The following is a 14,370-nucleotide window of genomic DNA, read 5'->3' as shown; positions in this document are numbered from 1 at the left end:
TGTCAATGACGAATGGGACATCAGCCTTCTCCAAGCACTGATCGGGACCTACTCTGGAATGGTCTGGTTTGGATTAATGAGAAACATGACTGACACAAGTAAGTGGTTTTGGTCTGGAGGTGTAGAAACCACATGGTTCTACTGGGATACCAATCAGCCTGCGCCACCTGGTGATCAAAATTATGGAGGTTTGATAAAGCTTAAGTGGCACGACGCAGAAGACTTCAACTTGGCATACTCCGTGTGCTACAGCGTGCATGTGGTGACGGAGGAGAAGACCTGGGAGGACGCTTTGAACCACTGTAGAAAGAAGTACACGGACATGGCCACCATCTCCTCAGAGACAGAGCTGATGTTGATCCAGAAAGAGCTGAGCAAATATGTCACCACTGCACACGTGTGGATGGGTCTGCACTTTCTGTCTGGAGAATGGATGTGGCTGGATGGACACGAGAGGGCGTATGAAGTCTGGGGTCAGGGGGGTAAGCCAAAGTGTCCAGGAGAGAATCTGGCCTGTGCAGCTCTGGTGGTCAGCAGTGGAGGGGTAAAACAATGCAATGCTCATGACTGTCAGGAGAAACTGAACTTTATCTGCTATTAATCTAATTCTGGTTGACAAATTATACTGTCTTTCAGTTGTCAAATCATCACTGAATAATATTTGCTCAATTTCCCATCTGATAATTGCCATTTTTTTTATTAATGGTTTTATAGTACACAATGGACTCTTGTGAGCTTTAAGTCCTGTTACCTCATCAAAAACATACCTGGAATTGTATGTTATTATGTTCTTTTTTCAGACCAAGAGTACCTGATAGTTTTGACTGCTCACTAGAGAAACCTGTATAAATCAGCTGACCAGACACGCCACAGCAACATCACGTGACCACTCTGAGGAAGACGCTAGTGAGCAGTCAAAACTGTCAGGTATGAAAACAAACTCTTGGTCTGAAAAAAGAACATAATAACATAAAATATCCATAGACCATATGAACCTCATTGTACTATAGCTGGAATTGTGTTATGTTTCATTCACACGTTTGAGTAGCCCGTTATTAGTCTGTCTACAGCTCCAAAGCTCAAAACGCTCTGTTGCACCTCAAGAAGCAGTAGTTTTCAAGTTAACAACTACCATTTACCTTTAGTTCGGTGGAGATTGGCAATTCCAGGTCTGAAATCATCCAAATGTTTTTCGTGAAGGTGTATAGGAGGAGTAAAAACACAGTGGAACACTTCTTGTATTACCACATGACACCAAAAGGTAGAACAGAGTGTTTATTCTTTGAGAAAAGACCAGACCAGGCAGTTTAGAAGTCAAAATGGTTCCCAAGTGTTGCCAGTTGTGGTTTATAGATCTTGACCAATGCCAAGTATTTGAGTATATGAGCATGAGTATGAAACCTAAAATGGGCCACAAGAAGGTTATGTATAGTTTTGAGATGCTGTTGACAAAATTCCATAAAATTCTATGTAAAATTGCATTAACATCTAAAATACTTTGGCAGTAATAGTTGTGAAAAGTATCAAAAATGAGACACATATATTAAAACTATTATCAAAATTAGATAGTTTTTGTGTGATTTTGAGCTTGATTTTGAGATATAGAGTTACTTTTATTTTGTGTTAAACTACTTACTAAAAAAAGGATTTGTTTGTCTTCATTGTGGTATCATAATCAGTATCAAACACTGAGTGAATTCCTCAGTATTGAAATCGAGTTTGAAAATGTTGTATCGTGACATCACTAATGGTAGACTAAATAAATCTTTTAATCTGTTTGATTGAAGAGTGAAGTCCTTAAAGGGGCATTGTGTAACTTTTCCGATAGAGGGTCCATCAAATACTTTTCTCCATGGAGATGTTATTTCTTTGTCTAGAACATTTCACAGTATGATATTAAACTTAAACAAGACCAAGTTACAAGTTACAGGTCAGATCTGCAGAGGCAACATAGTTCACTGTCATAATGCCTGTTTTTCTTGGTATTTTTGAGCTATGAAGCCACTTGTAATTTAGTAAATGTAAAGTAAAGGTGTTTAATGTCATACTGTGGAACATTCCAGGCATAGCAATGGTATATCCACAGAAAAGGTGACGGACCCCTAACCAAAAAGTCACACCTAAAATGCACCTAAAATGCATATCCACCCTTGTTTTTTTTAGCTATCAGACAAAGTTCAGTGTGTATACAAAGAAGATTGTGTAGTTAATGTATATTTTCTGATGTAACATAAAAAAACTCAATAATAAATGTTTGTTCAAGATATCCGTGATTTTAAAATACTGCTGTTCATTCTCCCTACACAAATCTGTAGTTCAGATCTATTGGATAAAGCTTCAAACTAATCAAACATCAATGGGCTAAAAGAGTTCAGACAGTGAGAGATGACACTCACACGCAAATGATTTTAAGCTCTTGGGTTACGCCCTCTATGTTGATTTTCAGGCAAATTAGAAACAAACGAACTTATGGAGAAATAAAGAACCTTGTGTACAATTTGCCAAATAGTTAGCCAAAATGGTACTAATGTTATAATGATATGATGACATATAATGAATAATAAAAGCCTGCATTATGTTTTGTTTGATAAAATGGACAGTTTTTTTTTTTTTTTAAAGCTTATTAAAAAAAGAAGACTCCATTAATATGACATGTGACATATGATGTAACAAAAAAGGCCCTCCCTATGCAAATAAAAAAAAAAAAAAAAAGCAAAAGCTATATGGAAAGCTTTGTTAAATATTTCTCACAACCATGAGTCCAAATCTCCAACTCCTTCTGCTGCTGGGAACCATATCTGCTGCACTCAAGTATGAATATATCAAAAAGTACAAAAACTGGGCTGATGCTCATTCAGACTGCGTGAAAGACTTCACTGACCTGGCACCTGTCAATGACGAATCAGACATGGACCTTCTCCGAAAACTGGCCGGGGAAAATTCTGGTTTTATCTGGTTTGGATTACTCAGGAACAAGACTGATCCAAGCAAGTTCATGTGGTCTGGAGGTGGAGAAGTGAAGAGGTTCTTTTGGGATGACAGTCAGCCTAATAATGGCTGGAGTGAATATTATGGAATAATGATTAATTATAAGTGGCATGATGCACCGGACATGTTAGGACATTTCTTCTGCTACAGTGTGCATGTGGTGAGGGAGGAGAAGACCTGGGAGGAGGCTCTGGACCACTGTAGAACCCACTACACAGACCTGGCCACCATCTCCTCAGAGACAGAGATGATGTTGATCCAAAGAGAGCTGAACAAAGACGTCTCCACAGCACACGTGTGGATGGGTCTGCGCTATCTGTCTGGACAATGGATGTGGATGGACGGACGAGTGAGGGAGTATGAAGCCTGGGGTCAGGGGGGGCAGCTAGAGTGTCCAGTGGGGAATCTGGCCTGTGGGGCTCTGGTCACCAAAGGAACAGTGTGGGAAGCACATGATTGTGTGAAGAAACTGTATTTTATCTGCTATTAAAACAATTTAGTTTCACCTAAATGTTTGGTTGATTAAATCCATACTGCATAGTAATATGTTGTAAGATTATTATTGATCATTTTGATAATTCTCCATTATTTACAGATAACAAATTCTAAAGGCATTCCAGCAAGTCTTGTTTTACATGTAATATAAATGCTAAATAAAACATGCCGATGAACTACTCTGTTTGATCGCTGTCTTTTTCAACGTATTGGGCCTTCCTGAACCTAAACCGGTCTCCTCCAAAGTATGAATGACTTTTTCCTTTGACTCTCCCTTTGAGGTCCACAGTGGCTCTCAGCAGATGAGTGCACATGAGCACACACACAGCCTGGACACAGAGTATGTTAGTCTGAAACCATGGTAACACCGTAGGGAAAAGAGCAGAGGAGGGAGGGGCAGAAGGGTGGGCTTGTGCACATGGAACAGTAAAAGTGCTTAATATTGCCCCTTCACACTGAGTTGAACTGGAAGAAAATACAATAACATCCTGTTTTGCTTTAGTAACAAAGAAATTTGGCTGTTCAGATTCTGCATTTAAAAAGCTCCAGACAATAACTTATTACAGAACAATATAAAGAACGAATGAGTTTTTAGGATTCTGTCCATCACAATGAAGATGTAATGATCTCAAGCAAAACCACAGATACAGCAAAATACTCCAAATCCACCCTCCAACGCCTCAAAACACAAGAGTTTAATCCACAGTCCTCTCAGCAAGGGCACCATGTCCACTTGCCACCAGACAATGCATGTTTCTTAGTAAACATTACCAGTGCCATTACCAAGTCCAGCTTGACAAGATGGACATTAGACAAGATGGATGTCTGATAAACACAGGTATTTGCAAACCTGCCATTGCTTTTTTTGCTTTGTTTTCATGTCATTTCTACAGAGTTGTTCTTTAGGGAAATAAGGGCCAATCGCACTCGAGGGAAAAGTCAGTAGTTCCTACATCAGCTCACAATGCCCTGTTTCTCTTATGTCTACTTGTGGTGGACACGTGTGGTGGTTTAATGCTTGCATTCCTGTTTGAGTTCTGGCATGTAAAATAAGACTACAAAATCAAAATAGTTGGTGTCCTTCCAACCCTCTAAAATGGACTTTACCTACCTTTCGTTTCCTTATATACTCCTCCTGAGCAGGGCTGTGTCTAGACTGTTTTCAAAGTGGTCTAGAGGTGGCACCACATCTTTAAAATTTTAAGCCAAATTTGAATGTAGAATGTATAACTCAATTTCTAAATTTCTGTTAATACATTAGACCAAACTACAGGAGATAGAACATCCAGTATTGCCTTATCCTCTTTAAGTTGCCTCTCAGAATCCAGGCCACTCCCTAGACACACCCCTGCTACAGAAACATAGCTACATGTTGTGACCAAACCCAAGAAAGCTCAGCAAAAAGCAGTTTTAAAGAGAAAATATTTAGTACTGCTTAGAATATTTCATGTGTGTTAGAAGAGTTTTGTGCATATCATGGTTCTTGAGCTACAAATGGATGGACCTACTCATGTTGAAGTAAGGAGTCTGTGGTGACACGGGGAAGCATGGGGTCATGGGGGAGCTCTCACCACCGCCTCTGAACGTTGGACTGCCGCCGCCCTCACGGTCCTCGAACGCCTCACGGTAGCTGTGCATAGGGCCCTGCAAGAACCACACATCGTCTATGATCATCGGTGTCATCAAACAGGGATGTAATGATATGCAAATGATACGATATTCTCATGATATTTTGTGGAGGCTCTACTTCTCTCGTCATAATCCAAATAATTAAGATTTAAAAGTGCTTAATAACAGTTGTTTCAGCATGTGGGTTGGATCTTGGTCACAGTCGGAATGCAACAGAATACTACAACAATACTACAACAATACTGCAACATTCAAGAGCAATGACATCTCCATGGAGAAGTAAGTATTTGATGACCCTCCACTAGGAAAGTTACATAGTGCACTTTAAAAAATTACATGTAAACAGCAAAATCATACAATTTCTTTCTGATTATCCACATCTGATTTTACAGTTTGCATGCCATTTACATCAACTTAAAGGTCCAGAAATTAGACAATGACACGTAATACGTACTTCTCTCGGTCTTCCTCCAGGATTGAGGGCCAAGTTCTGGGCGAAGTCCGGAGAATTGACACCGGAGCGGTTTTCAAGGCTGCTCTGGTACTGCCCCTCGCTGGTGGTCCGACGACGGCCTGTTTCCTGCGTCACTTCAGGGGTCATTCCTCTCGATCTGACTCCTACATTTACCCAAAATAAATTGCGATGTATTCAACCGGACATGTACAAATCAACATAGCTATTAAAGGTCCTATATTACGCAAAAATGACTCCTGTGAGCTTTTAGCCATGTTTGAATGCTGTTACCTCATCAAAAATATACCTGGAGTTTGTTTGTTTTATTCACACATGTTTGAGTACCATGTATTATTTTGCTGTCTGTGTCTCCAAAGCTCAGAATGCTTTCTTTTACCTTGTGATGTCATTTAGTGGTAGTTTTAAGTAATAGCGAACAGCTACTGTATATTCAGCATCAAAGGAGCTCTAAAGTCCCACTCATTTTGGAGTTGACTCTGGTTTCGGAAGTAAATTTTCCATTAATTTTCCCCAGAGACCTTTGGAAAAATGTAAATATTAAGATTGACCAGCTACGCGCTACTGTAAAAAAAATATCAAAAATGCGTCTGTGTTAAGTCCAAAAAGCACATAACTTCAAGGTGGAGGTTTCTAAAATTTCAGAAACAGATTTTAACAGAATTTTTTGATCTTGAGGTCTTAAGACAGCACGTAGCTGATTATACATAAGTACGATTTTTTTGGAATGTCTATGGGAAAAATGAATGGAAAATTTACTTCCGGAACTAGGGGGTGGGCATTGTTGACCTCTGTTTTTCTCTTCAACACTCCAGAATAACCTTAAGTTGTTGCTTTGATGTTTGAATTAGGGATGGGCTTTCATTAAAATTTTCTTAATTGAGCCTTCTGAGTGCACAAAGAACTACAAGAGCCCCTCACTTTAATGGCCCAATGAAAGGTAATGAAAACCTAGACATTTGCTTCACTTTATATATATAAAAAAAAAAACGCACAGCAACCTACATTCGGTTTGTTGATTAAAAAATTAACGTAATCGATGAAATTCTTAATGATCAATTATCGATTAATCGAGTAGTCATGCTCATCTCTAGTTTGAATATTTTTGTTTTACGTTTTGTACCTTTGAGAATGTCACAGAAAGGCTCGAATATCTGCTGGTCCACTGACAAGTCAAGTTTCAATGAGTAACTCCATCGACTCTGGCTCAAATTCACTTTACAGTCTATGATTACCACTTAATGACATCACAAGGAAGAACTGAGTGTTTTTGGGTTGAGAAAAGAACAAAGGATAAATATACAGGATTTGTGCGTTAAACACGTGTGAATGAAGCAAAACACGAATCCAGATATGTTTGTGATGAGGAAACAACATTACCACATACATCAAAAATAGTGCAATAGAGGCCCTTTAATGTTAAATTATAGGCGCATGGTAAAATGTGAAAAAGTATAAAAAGGAAGAACGGAAAAGTGAGTGGAAAAAGGACAAACCAGAGAAGGAATAGGAGCGGAGGCGGTCGGACTGGGGGGTGATGCTCTCGCTGATGCCCCGGATCCGAGCGTTGTACTCTGGGCAGGGGCGGGGTCGGGTCAGGGGGTGTGTGGAGGTGAGGCAGGTGGAGGTGGAGGAGTGGAGAGGTAGACAGAGTGCGCAGAGGGTAGGAAGCGACAGAGTGACACAGTGGATAGAAAAGAAAGGTGAGAATAATGAAAAATAAAAGTAAAGGATCTGATATGAATGGATAAAATAAATGTTTACAAGTGACAGATTTAGGCCATTTTATAATTGTAGGTAGATTTTAAATAATAGGTGACAACAAAAACTTTTTTTCAATTCAGCATTTTTCAATATTGCGCATGTGTTAGCTGTGACACGGTACATAACTTTAAAGATGCATTGTGTAACTTTTCTGGTGGAGGGTCCTTCAAACACTTTTTTCTCCACAGTATGGCATTAAACCTTTCTATCTTCATGGACTCCAAACCAGACCAAGTTACAGGTCAGATCTGTGGAGAATGCCTGTGTTACTAAATATTTTTGAGCTATAAATTAACCAGTAACTCAATGAATGTAAGATAAAGCTATTTAATGTCATACTGTGGAACATTTCAGGCAGAGCAATGACATATCCATAAAACAAACAGGTGACGGACACTCCACCAGGAAATGACACAATATATACTACCGGTCAAAAGTTTTAGAACACCACACTTTTTCCATTTTTTTTTACTGTTTACTGTTGATCAAAACATATTCTCAACTTTTGATTCATGAACATGTCCAGCTTTGGCAGATACAACAGCTGAACACACTCGTGGCTCGTTCTTTTTACAATAGAAATCAAATATTCTTCAGAAAGTTCTTCCCAAGTCTCTTGCAGAAGTTTGCGTAAATGTGTGGCACTTGTAGGTTTCTTGGCTTTCACTCTTCTGTCCAGTTCATCCCAAACCAGCTGGATGAGGTTTAAGTCTGGACACTGTGCTGGACACTCCATGTTTTCAAGCTCACCATCTTGTTCTTTTTTTCCTGAGGTAGTTTTGGCAGAGCTTGGACTTGTGTTTTCTATCTTTTATCTTTTTTTTAACAGCTGTCTGTTCAGTTCTTACCTTTGTACCATTTCAAGCTCTTCATTGGACTTGCACGACTTGAATTGCAATAAATAACTGGAAAAATTAGTGTTCTAAACCTTTTGACCGGTAGTGTATGTTTAAGTGGTTAAATATCAGTTGTGCTACATTAAAAACACAGTCAATCCCAGAAGAAAGTGGCTCATTTCCATTCAACTGTCCATGGTATACACTGATATAATCTTGCCAAAATGTTCTGCACAAAAACTGCTAACAAGCAAGTTCTGAAATACATGTGATCCTTATGTTAAGTGAATTCATAGGCCTATGTCAATCCTTTTGTCAAGTCTCCTAGACACATTTAAAACAAAAGCTACTTTATGCCTCCGTCACCTAGCAAGATAATCCCAGGAAACCTATTTTTAAATATACAATGTCATTAAAAGGCCTGAGCTGCAGCAAATAGACAGCAGAAGGAACCTATAATTAACCAAAAAAGTTATTAATTCTCCTGTCTACAGCTCAAATCTTATCATAGCACACACAAAAGGCAAAAATATCCTCACTAATACTAGTACAAGAAAAAGAACACACAATAAATACTGAGCCAGAAAAAAATATTGTTCCAGCTATCATGTATTGAAGGATAAGTCAAGAATGTAATTATTGTGAGAAGCCAAGAACTTTGAACAGAAGCGTAGTATAAATACATAAATGGCAAACACAATTCTCGTCTTCCCAAATAATTAATCTCTACAAAATGAGACACTAGTAGTAGTAGTTCCCAGTGCAGTTCTAAATTACTTCTATTCTTACCCGCAATTCTGTGAGCCACCAGGCCTTCCAGGTTGAGCTCTTCCTCTGGATCCTGTTCTCTGGCCAAAGATGTGGAGGAGGTTTCCTTGGGCTGGGGCGTGTGTGCTGGGATGGGAGAGGAGGAGGCACTGTAGCCCGGGTATGGCGATGAACCCTGGAGGTCTGGGGAGTGGGACACTGCTCCTCCCTGGTATGAGTTCATAGGTTTCTGCTGGTTGAAATTGGACTGTTCGGTGTAATGTGGCGTTGCCTGCCGAGAATGGATGTAAGGTTCTGGGGTTTGCGAAGGGGTGGTGTTTTGGTAACCGGCACTGGAACGCTGCGGGGAGAAAGTGGGCGATTCCATGACGGGGCTCTGGTTGGGCATTGCTGAAATCCTCCCTGGCGAGCGCTGGGGTTGGTGGAAGGCGCTGTTGACAGGACCAGAATTATTATTATATCCGTGGATCGCGGAGTCCGCCTGGTACGACGGTCTTGCTAAGGTTTGGGAGAAAGGAACCTGGGTCGCGCTGAGGTTGTTCTCCCCCGTGGGCGCGCTGTGGGACTTGGACATATGGGAGTTGATGGGGTCCAGGTCGAGCATTAGCATGTTTAGGGCTTCGATGGACTGCTCGATGTCCCTCTGAGAAGCTGTGGTTGGGAAGTGCGGGAGGCTATGGGTGGACTGCAGCGGAGGACCGAAGGGATCATCAGGGAGACTGTACTGGTGCCAGTTGTTCAGCCCTCTTTGAACCGCCTCTCTGCTACTAGTGCTTCTCTCTGGGGCTCTCGGCATCAGCTTGGGGTTCGTCTCCGGACTGCTGCCAGACTGTGAACGGTACATCCCATTCCCATTCTGGTAGTTGTTGTATCCTCCCTGCGGGGATGGAGAGTCAACGCCGTGGTCTTGCATCGTGGTGGGAGTCCTAGATCCGTGCACAGGCATCTCGGTTAATTTCTCGCCCCCTCGCTCAAGGTAGGGCCCGTCGTTTTGGCTGACCGGAGTTTGCGATTGGTAGTAAAGATCCGCTGGAGTAGCTTGACCGTCCAAAGAAGAAATCGTGCCTAAACTGTCCACACTATTGCCTTCTTGACTGATCGGCAGTTCGTCATCAAGAATATCCGTCTCCCGTTCTTCCGTAGGCGCGCTGATTGCTCTGTTATGACCACCGTTGACGTGCACCTGCGCCGGGACAAGATGCCTCACTCCACCTCCCGGGCTGGTCGACGTGGACAGGTAGGCTTGGCGCTGGTTCGGGGGTTCGAGTCCGCTCAGAAGCTGGTCGAGCTCTCTCTTCTCCTGCGGGCTGAGGGGCGGGTGGGTCACTGCCGGGTTGTTGGCGCTCACCCCACCCTGCAGGGACTGGCTGTGCTCATCGGTGCGGTCGGTCTTGATGGAGGCGGTGGAGTTGCCCGAGTCGCTGCTCACGGAGAGGGTGTGGTCGACGGCGGGGAGGGCAGTGGGGCCAGTGGCGGGGATGGTTTGGTCGGTTGTCTGGAGGGAGTGGTTGGTGGTCTGGATGGAGCTTTCTGCATTGGTCAGAGGGTTCTCGTGGACTGGGAGGCCGTTGATGGTGACCACCCCCTCCAGGGAGTCTTTTTTGCGGACCCGGGCATATAGGCTTCCGTCGATAGGGCCTTGAGTGTGATCAGCATCTAAAAGAGAAGGTTGAAAGGTTAATTAGAAAGACAAAAAAAGATGCACCAATGTACCAAAGCACCAAATTCAGCTTTTGATAAATAGTAGCAAAAGGAAAAGTAAAGAAAGTATAGTTTCTCCAAGTCCCACCAAGACATCTGAATGAAAGTGTCAATGACTGGTTGGACTACTCATTTCATCTACACAGTCTACAAAGAAATTATTATTTGACATATTTTTTGAAAATAAAATGCTAAGAAAACACTTTTATATTGTTGAAATAAAAAAATTAAAAAAAAGTTTTCTGCATCTACATTGTGCATAACTTTTGGATGGAATTCTCCCTACAATGTCATCAATATGGAATTCCTTAAACCTACACACTTTTCACATTTTCTTCACAAATTGCTTCTTCTGTAAAACTATCAGTTATAGTTACAACAGGTATCATGCCACCAAATTAAGTAAACATTTGAGAATCATCAAAACCTGTTGCTTTAAGAAACTAGTTGACAGTTGAAAGGTGCATTGTGTAACTTTTCTAGTGGAAGGTCCTTCAAATGCTTTTCTCCATGGAGAATGGAGATGTTATTGCCAAGTTACAGGCCAGATCTGTAGAGATGCGACCCCACTCACAGTCCGAATGTCCATTTTTCTAGGTATTTTTGAGCTATAAAACCACCTATAATTGAATAAATGTAATGTAGAGCCGTTTAATGTCATACTGTGGAACATTCCAGGTAAAACAGTGACATATCCATAGAAACATGCAGGTGATGGGCCCCCAACTACAGTGCACCTTTAAAGTAATGTCCATACTTTTCAAGAACAAACAACACATACACATTTCAGCTACTATTTGACAAACGTGCAAAAACACAACACACCTGCAGTTTCATCAGTCTTTTTTACACCAACAGAAGTATCTCCCTGAACAACACATAGACCACCCCCCTTTCTGTAAACATCTATTTTGACCTGAAGCTCCAGCATGTGCCCCAGCTCCTCCGGTGCTAATAATAGACACTCTGGTGGACCCAGGCCCCTGTCACATTGCGTCAGTGCGGGCTCACATAGTCAAAGCTCTACTGGCAACGCTGACCTGTCTACTTACTGAAGACTAATTTTTGGCTGCTGAATCATGTTTGCAAGATAACACAAATATAACACGATGTCAACAACGGTTTCGAAATGAAAAGATTTACAAAGCAATCATTTTGAGATTATGATTTTAAGTTGCACACCGTAACTTTTCTAGTGAAGGGTCCATCACCTGCTTGTCTCCATGGAGATGTTATTGCTTTGCCTAGACTGTTCCACGGTAGAGATCGAACCTATCTATTTCAAGGGACACAACTATACATTAGATTACCGGCCATATCTGTGGAGAGTCACCCCTATTCACAGAAGGACTGTTGTATTTTTGAGCAACAGAAATGCTTGTAATGGATACATACTAGATGGATGTGTTTAATGTCACACCATGGAATATTCCAAGCAAAGCAATAACATTTCCATGGAGATAAGCAGGTGGCAGACCTTCCAGAAGAAAATTTGCGCAATGCACATGTAAGACAACAAAGCCATGTGCAGGAGACTGTCTAACCTTCCCAAAGTGAAAAAAAAAATGATATTCCGATAGAGGCCTATACGTTGCAAAGTGATCCAGGACATATATACGTGTCTGGGGCCTATGCTAGCTTCCAAATTGAGCGACCCCAGGGACAGATGGTGGATCACTCCGACCACAGCTATTTCAAAAGCCGTGTAAACAACAGCGCGCGGTCCACAGTAGCGGAGAGAAGGCAGGAAGCTAGCCCGATCGCTGTAAACAAACGGCCCCAAGGTGGTCAATACTGATGACACACAGATTAACTCTCACACTCAACTGGGATGGCACGTGTCCAATCTCTATGGCAGCTTAGATCAGTTGAAGCAGCTCCGAAATCAACAGCATCAATCAACAACAAATGTATAGCCAACACTTTCCTTGTGAACACACAAAAAATAGGCTAATATAAAGTCATTTCTGTAGTTTAACTGATTACTTCTGAGGATTTTTTTCATAATTTTCAAATCAAAAATCAAATTACTTCATACATTTAAGTTTCAGCATTATATAATTATAAGTGGACTGGCACATTCAAGTCTCGTGTCATTATAAGAAGCAAAATCGTCTTACCAGCAGGTCAACCTTGAGCAATTCTGTAAATATTCCTCCAAAATAAGTGTCCAGTTCAGGTTTACTGTGCAGTTTAGTGAATAGATCCCTTCAGTATCTCCTCTATGACTGAACTCTTCCACTTTCTGTCCTTCTGTTATGATTCACGTCCTCCCCTCAGCATGTGGGGCTTGTGGGGCCGTACCACTGTGACTGCGGAGGGGGTGAGCTGGCACAGCGGCCCTTCCCGGCACTGTGGGTGGGACTGCAGCTGAACTACAACTCCCCTGGGTGACCTGTGGAATGCTGTGTCCGTGCCTGATGATGTCATCAAAGGGGATCCCCTCCATCAGTGTCAGCGCACTGACCCAGGCTACACTTACAAGACTGCTACTGCACTACACGGGCTCAAATGGGACTTTTAAAATGAACAATACAAATATGATACTATGTCATGAGTCTGCAGTTTTTCCCATAGATTTTGTTAAAATTATGACGCCACATGTTAATAATTTAATCCCTTCTAATTTGAGGTATATATGTCACTTACTGCCTATTTCTAGCAGTCATTTGAACAGTGTAGCAACAAAGTCTATTTTTGTCACGCCAATATAAAGTTCTGTTTATTTTGGGGGACCAAATTAGACTATGGGGGGGCCACGACAGTGTGGTGTATTAATGGGAAACACTGGTATGTTTATGACACTCTCAATGGTTTCATTCAAAGGAAGCATCCCGTCTAATAAAATAAGGAAAAAAGTTGCTTCCATAGTTGTTGTTACTCTCAACATTGATCCCTCCAATATACTGTTAAAATCTACACATTACTATACACAAATTAGTCATTTATATTTACTGGTGCTGAAACCTCACACTCATTCATCAATACATACACACTCACACACATATATATACATGCGCACACACACACTTTAGACCTCATCTGCTGTGTCATTGTATGTGTTTGTATTGTATTGTTCCATATTTTACTTACTGTATTGTCCTGTCCTGTCTAATGTCTGTATTAGAGCTGAACAATTTAAAGAAAAAAATAGAGATTTTTCTGGCAGATATTACAATTTCGATTTTATCCACGATTTTTTTCAAATCATGTTTCTGTGCACATTAACATTTGCAAACATCACAGAAACTTACATGAGTCCTGCATCAATGATTTGACGCTGGACCGTAACTATGCGTCAAAATGACGCAGACAGTAGGTGAAGTGACACAGACAATAAGGGCTGTGATTGGTCCTCTCTATCACCGCTCTACATATATTTCCTGTACTCCGCTTTCTTTTCTTTCATTATACATTGAGTAATAATATATATATTTATACAGCTTTGGCACATTTGTTTACATTTTAGAGAAATGGATCTTAAAACCACATGGCTAATTTGCATAAACTACAAGCATTGAAAAAAACAGCTCACTCCTTGTGTCCTGATGCAGTCACCTTCTGTCAGACTAAAGGACACGACTCAGTGGAATATGTGTGTTCTTTCTGTGACAAAGGATGTGCTGCTGATGGTGAGTCTGTTCTATCACATTGGAAATGGTTCATGTTAAACTTTACACAAACTTTACGTGAAATCCTTGCCTCCTAGCGTTGTGG

The 14,370-nt window shown here is 41.2% G+C and overlaps 1 protein-coding gene across 1 annotated transcript in view; it reads right to left on the bottom strand.

Moving 5' to 3' along the window:
• Positions 1 to 14,370, bottom strand: part of tns1a (tensin 1a) — a 153,954-nt gene that overhangs the window by 58,995 nt on the left and 80,589 nt on the right. Inside the window, 4 exon segments of the mRNA XM_055164954.1 lie at positions 4,992 to 5,127; positions 5,567 to 5,730; positions 7,081 to 7,158; positions 8,974 to 10,608. Coding sequence (XP_055020929.1) covers positions 4,992 to 5,127; positions 5,567 to 5,730; positions 7,081 to 7,158; positions 8,974 to 10,608 — 2,013 coding nt within the window.

This window comes from Boleophthalmus pectinirostris, unplaced genomic scaffold (assembly GCF_026225935.1).
Source record: "Boleophthalmus pectinirostris isolate CB_2022bp ecotype Guang Dong unplaced genomic scaffold, ASM2622593v1 HiC_scaffold_11, whole genome shotgun sequence".
NCBI lineage: Eukaryota > Metazoa > Chordata > Actinopteri > Gobiiformes > Gobiidae > Boleophthalmus > Boleophthalmus pectinirostris.
Note: the sequence above shows the minus strand (reverse complement) of the source record. Positions and strands in the feature narration are given on the sequence as shown.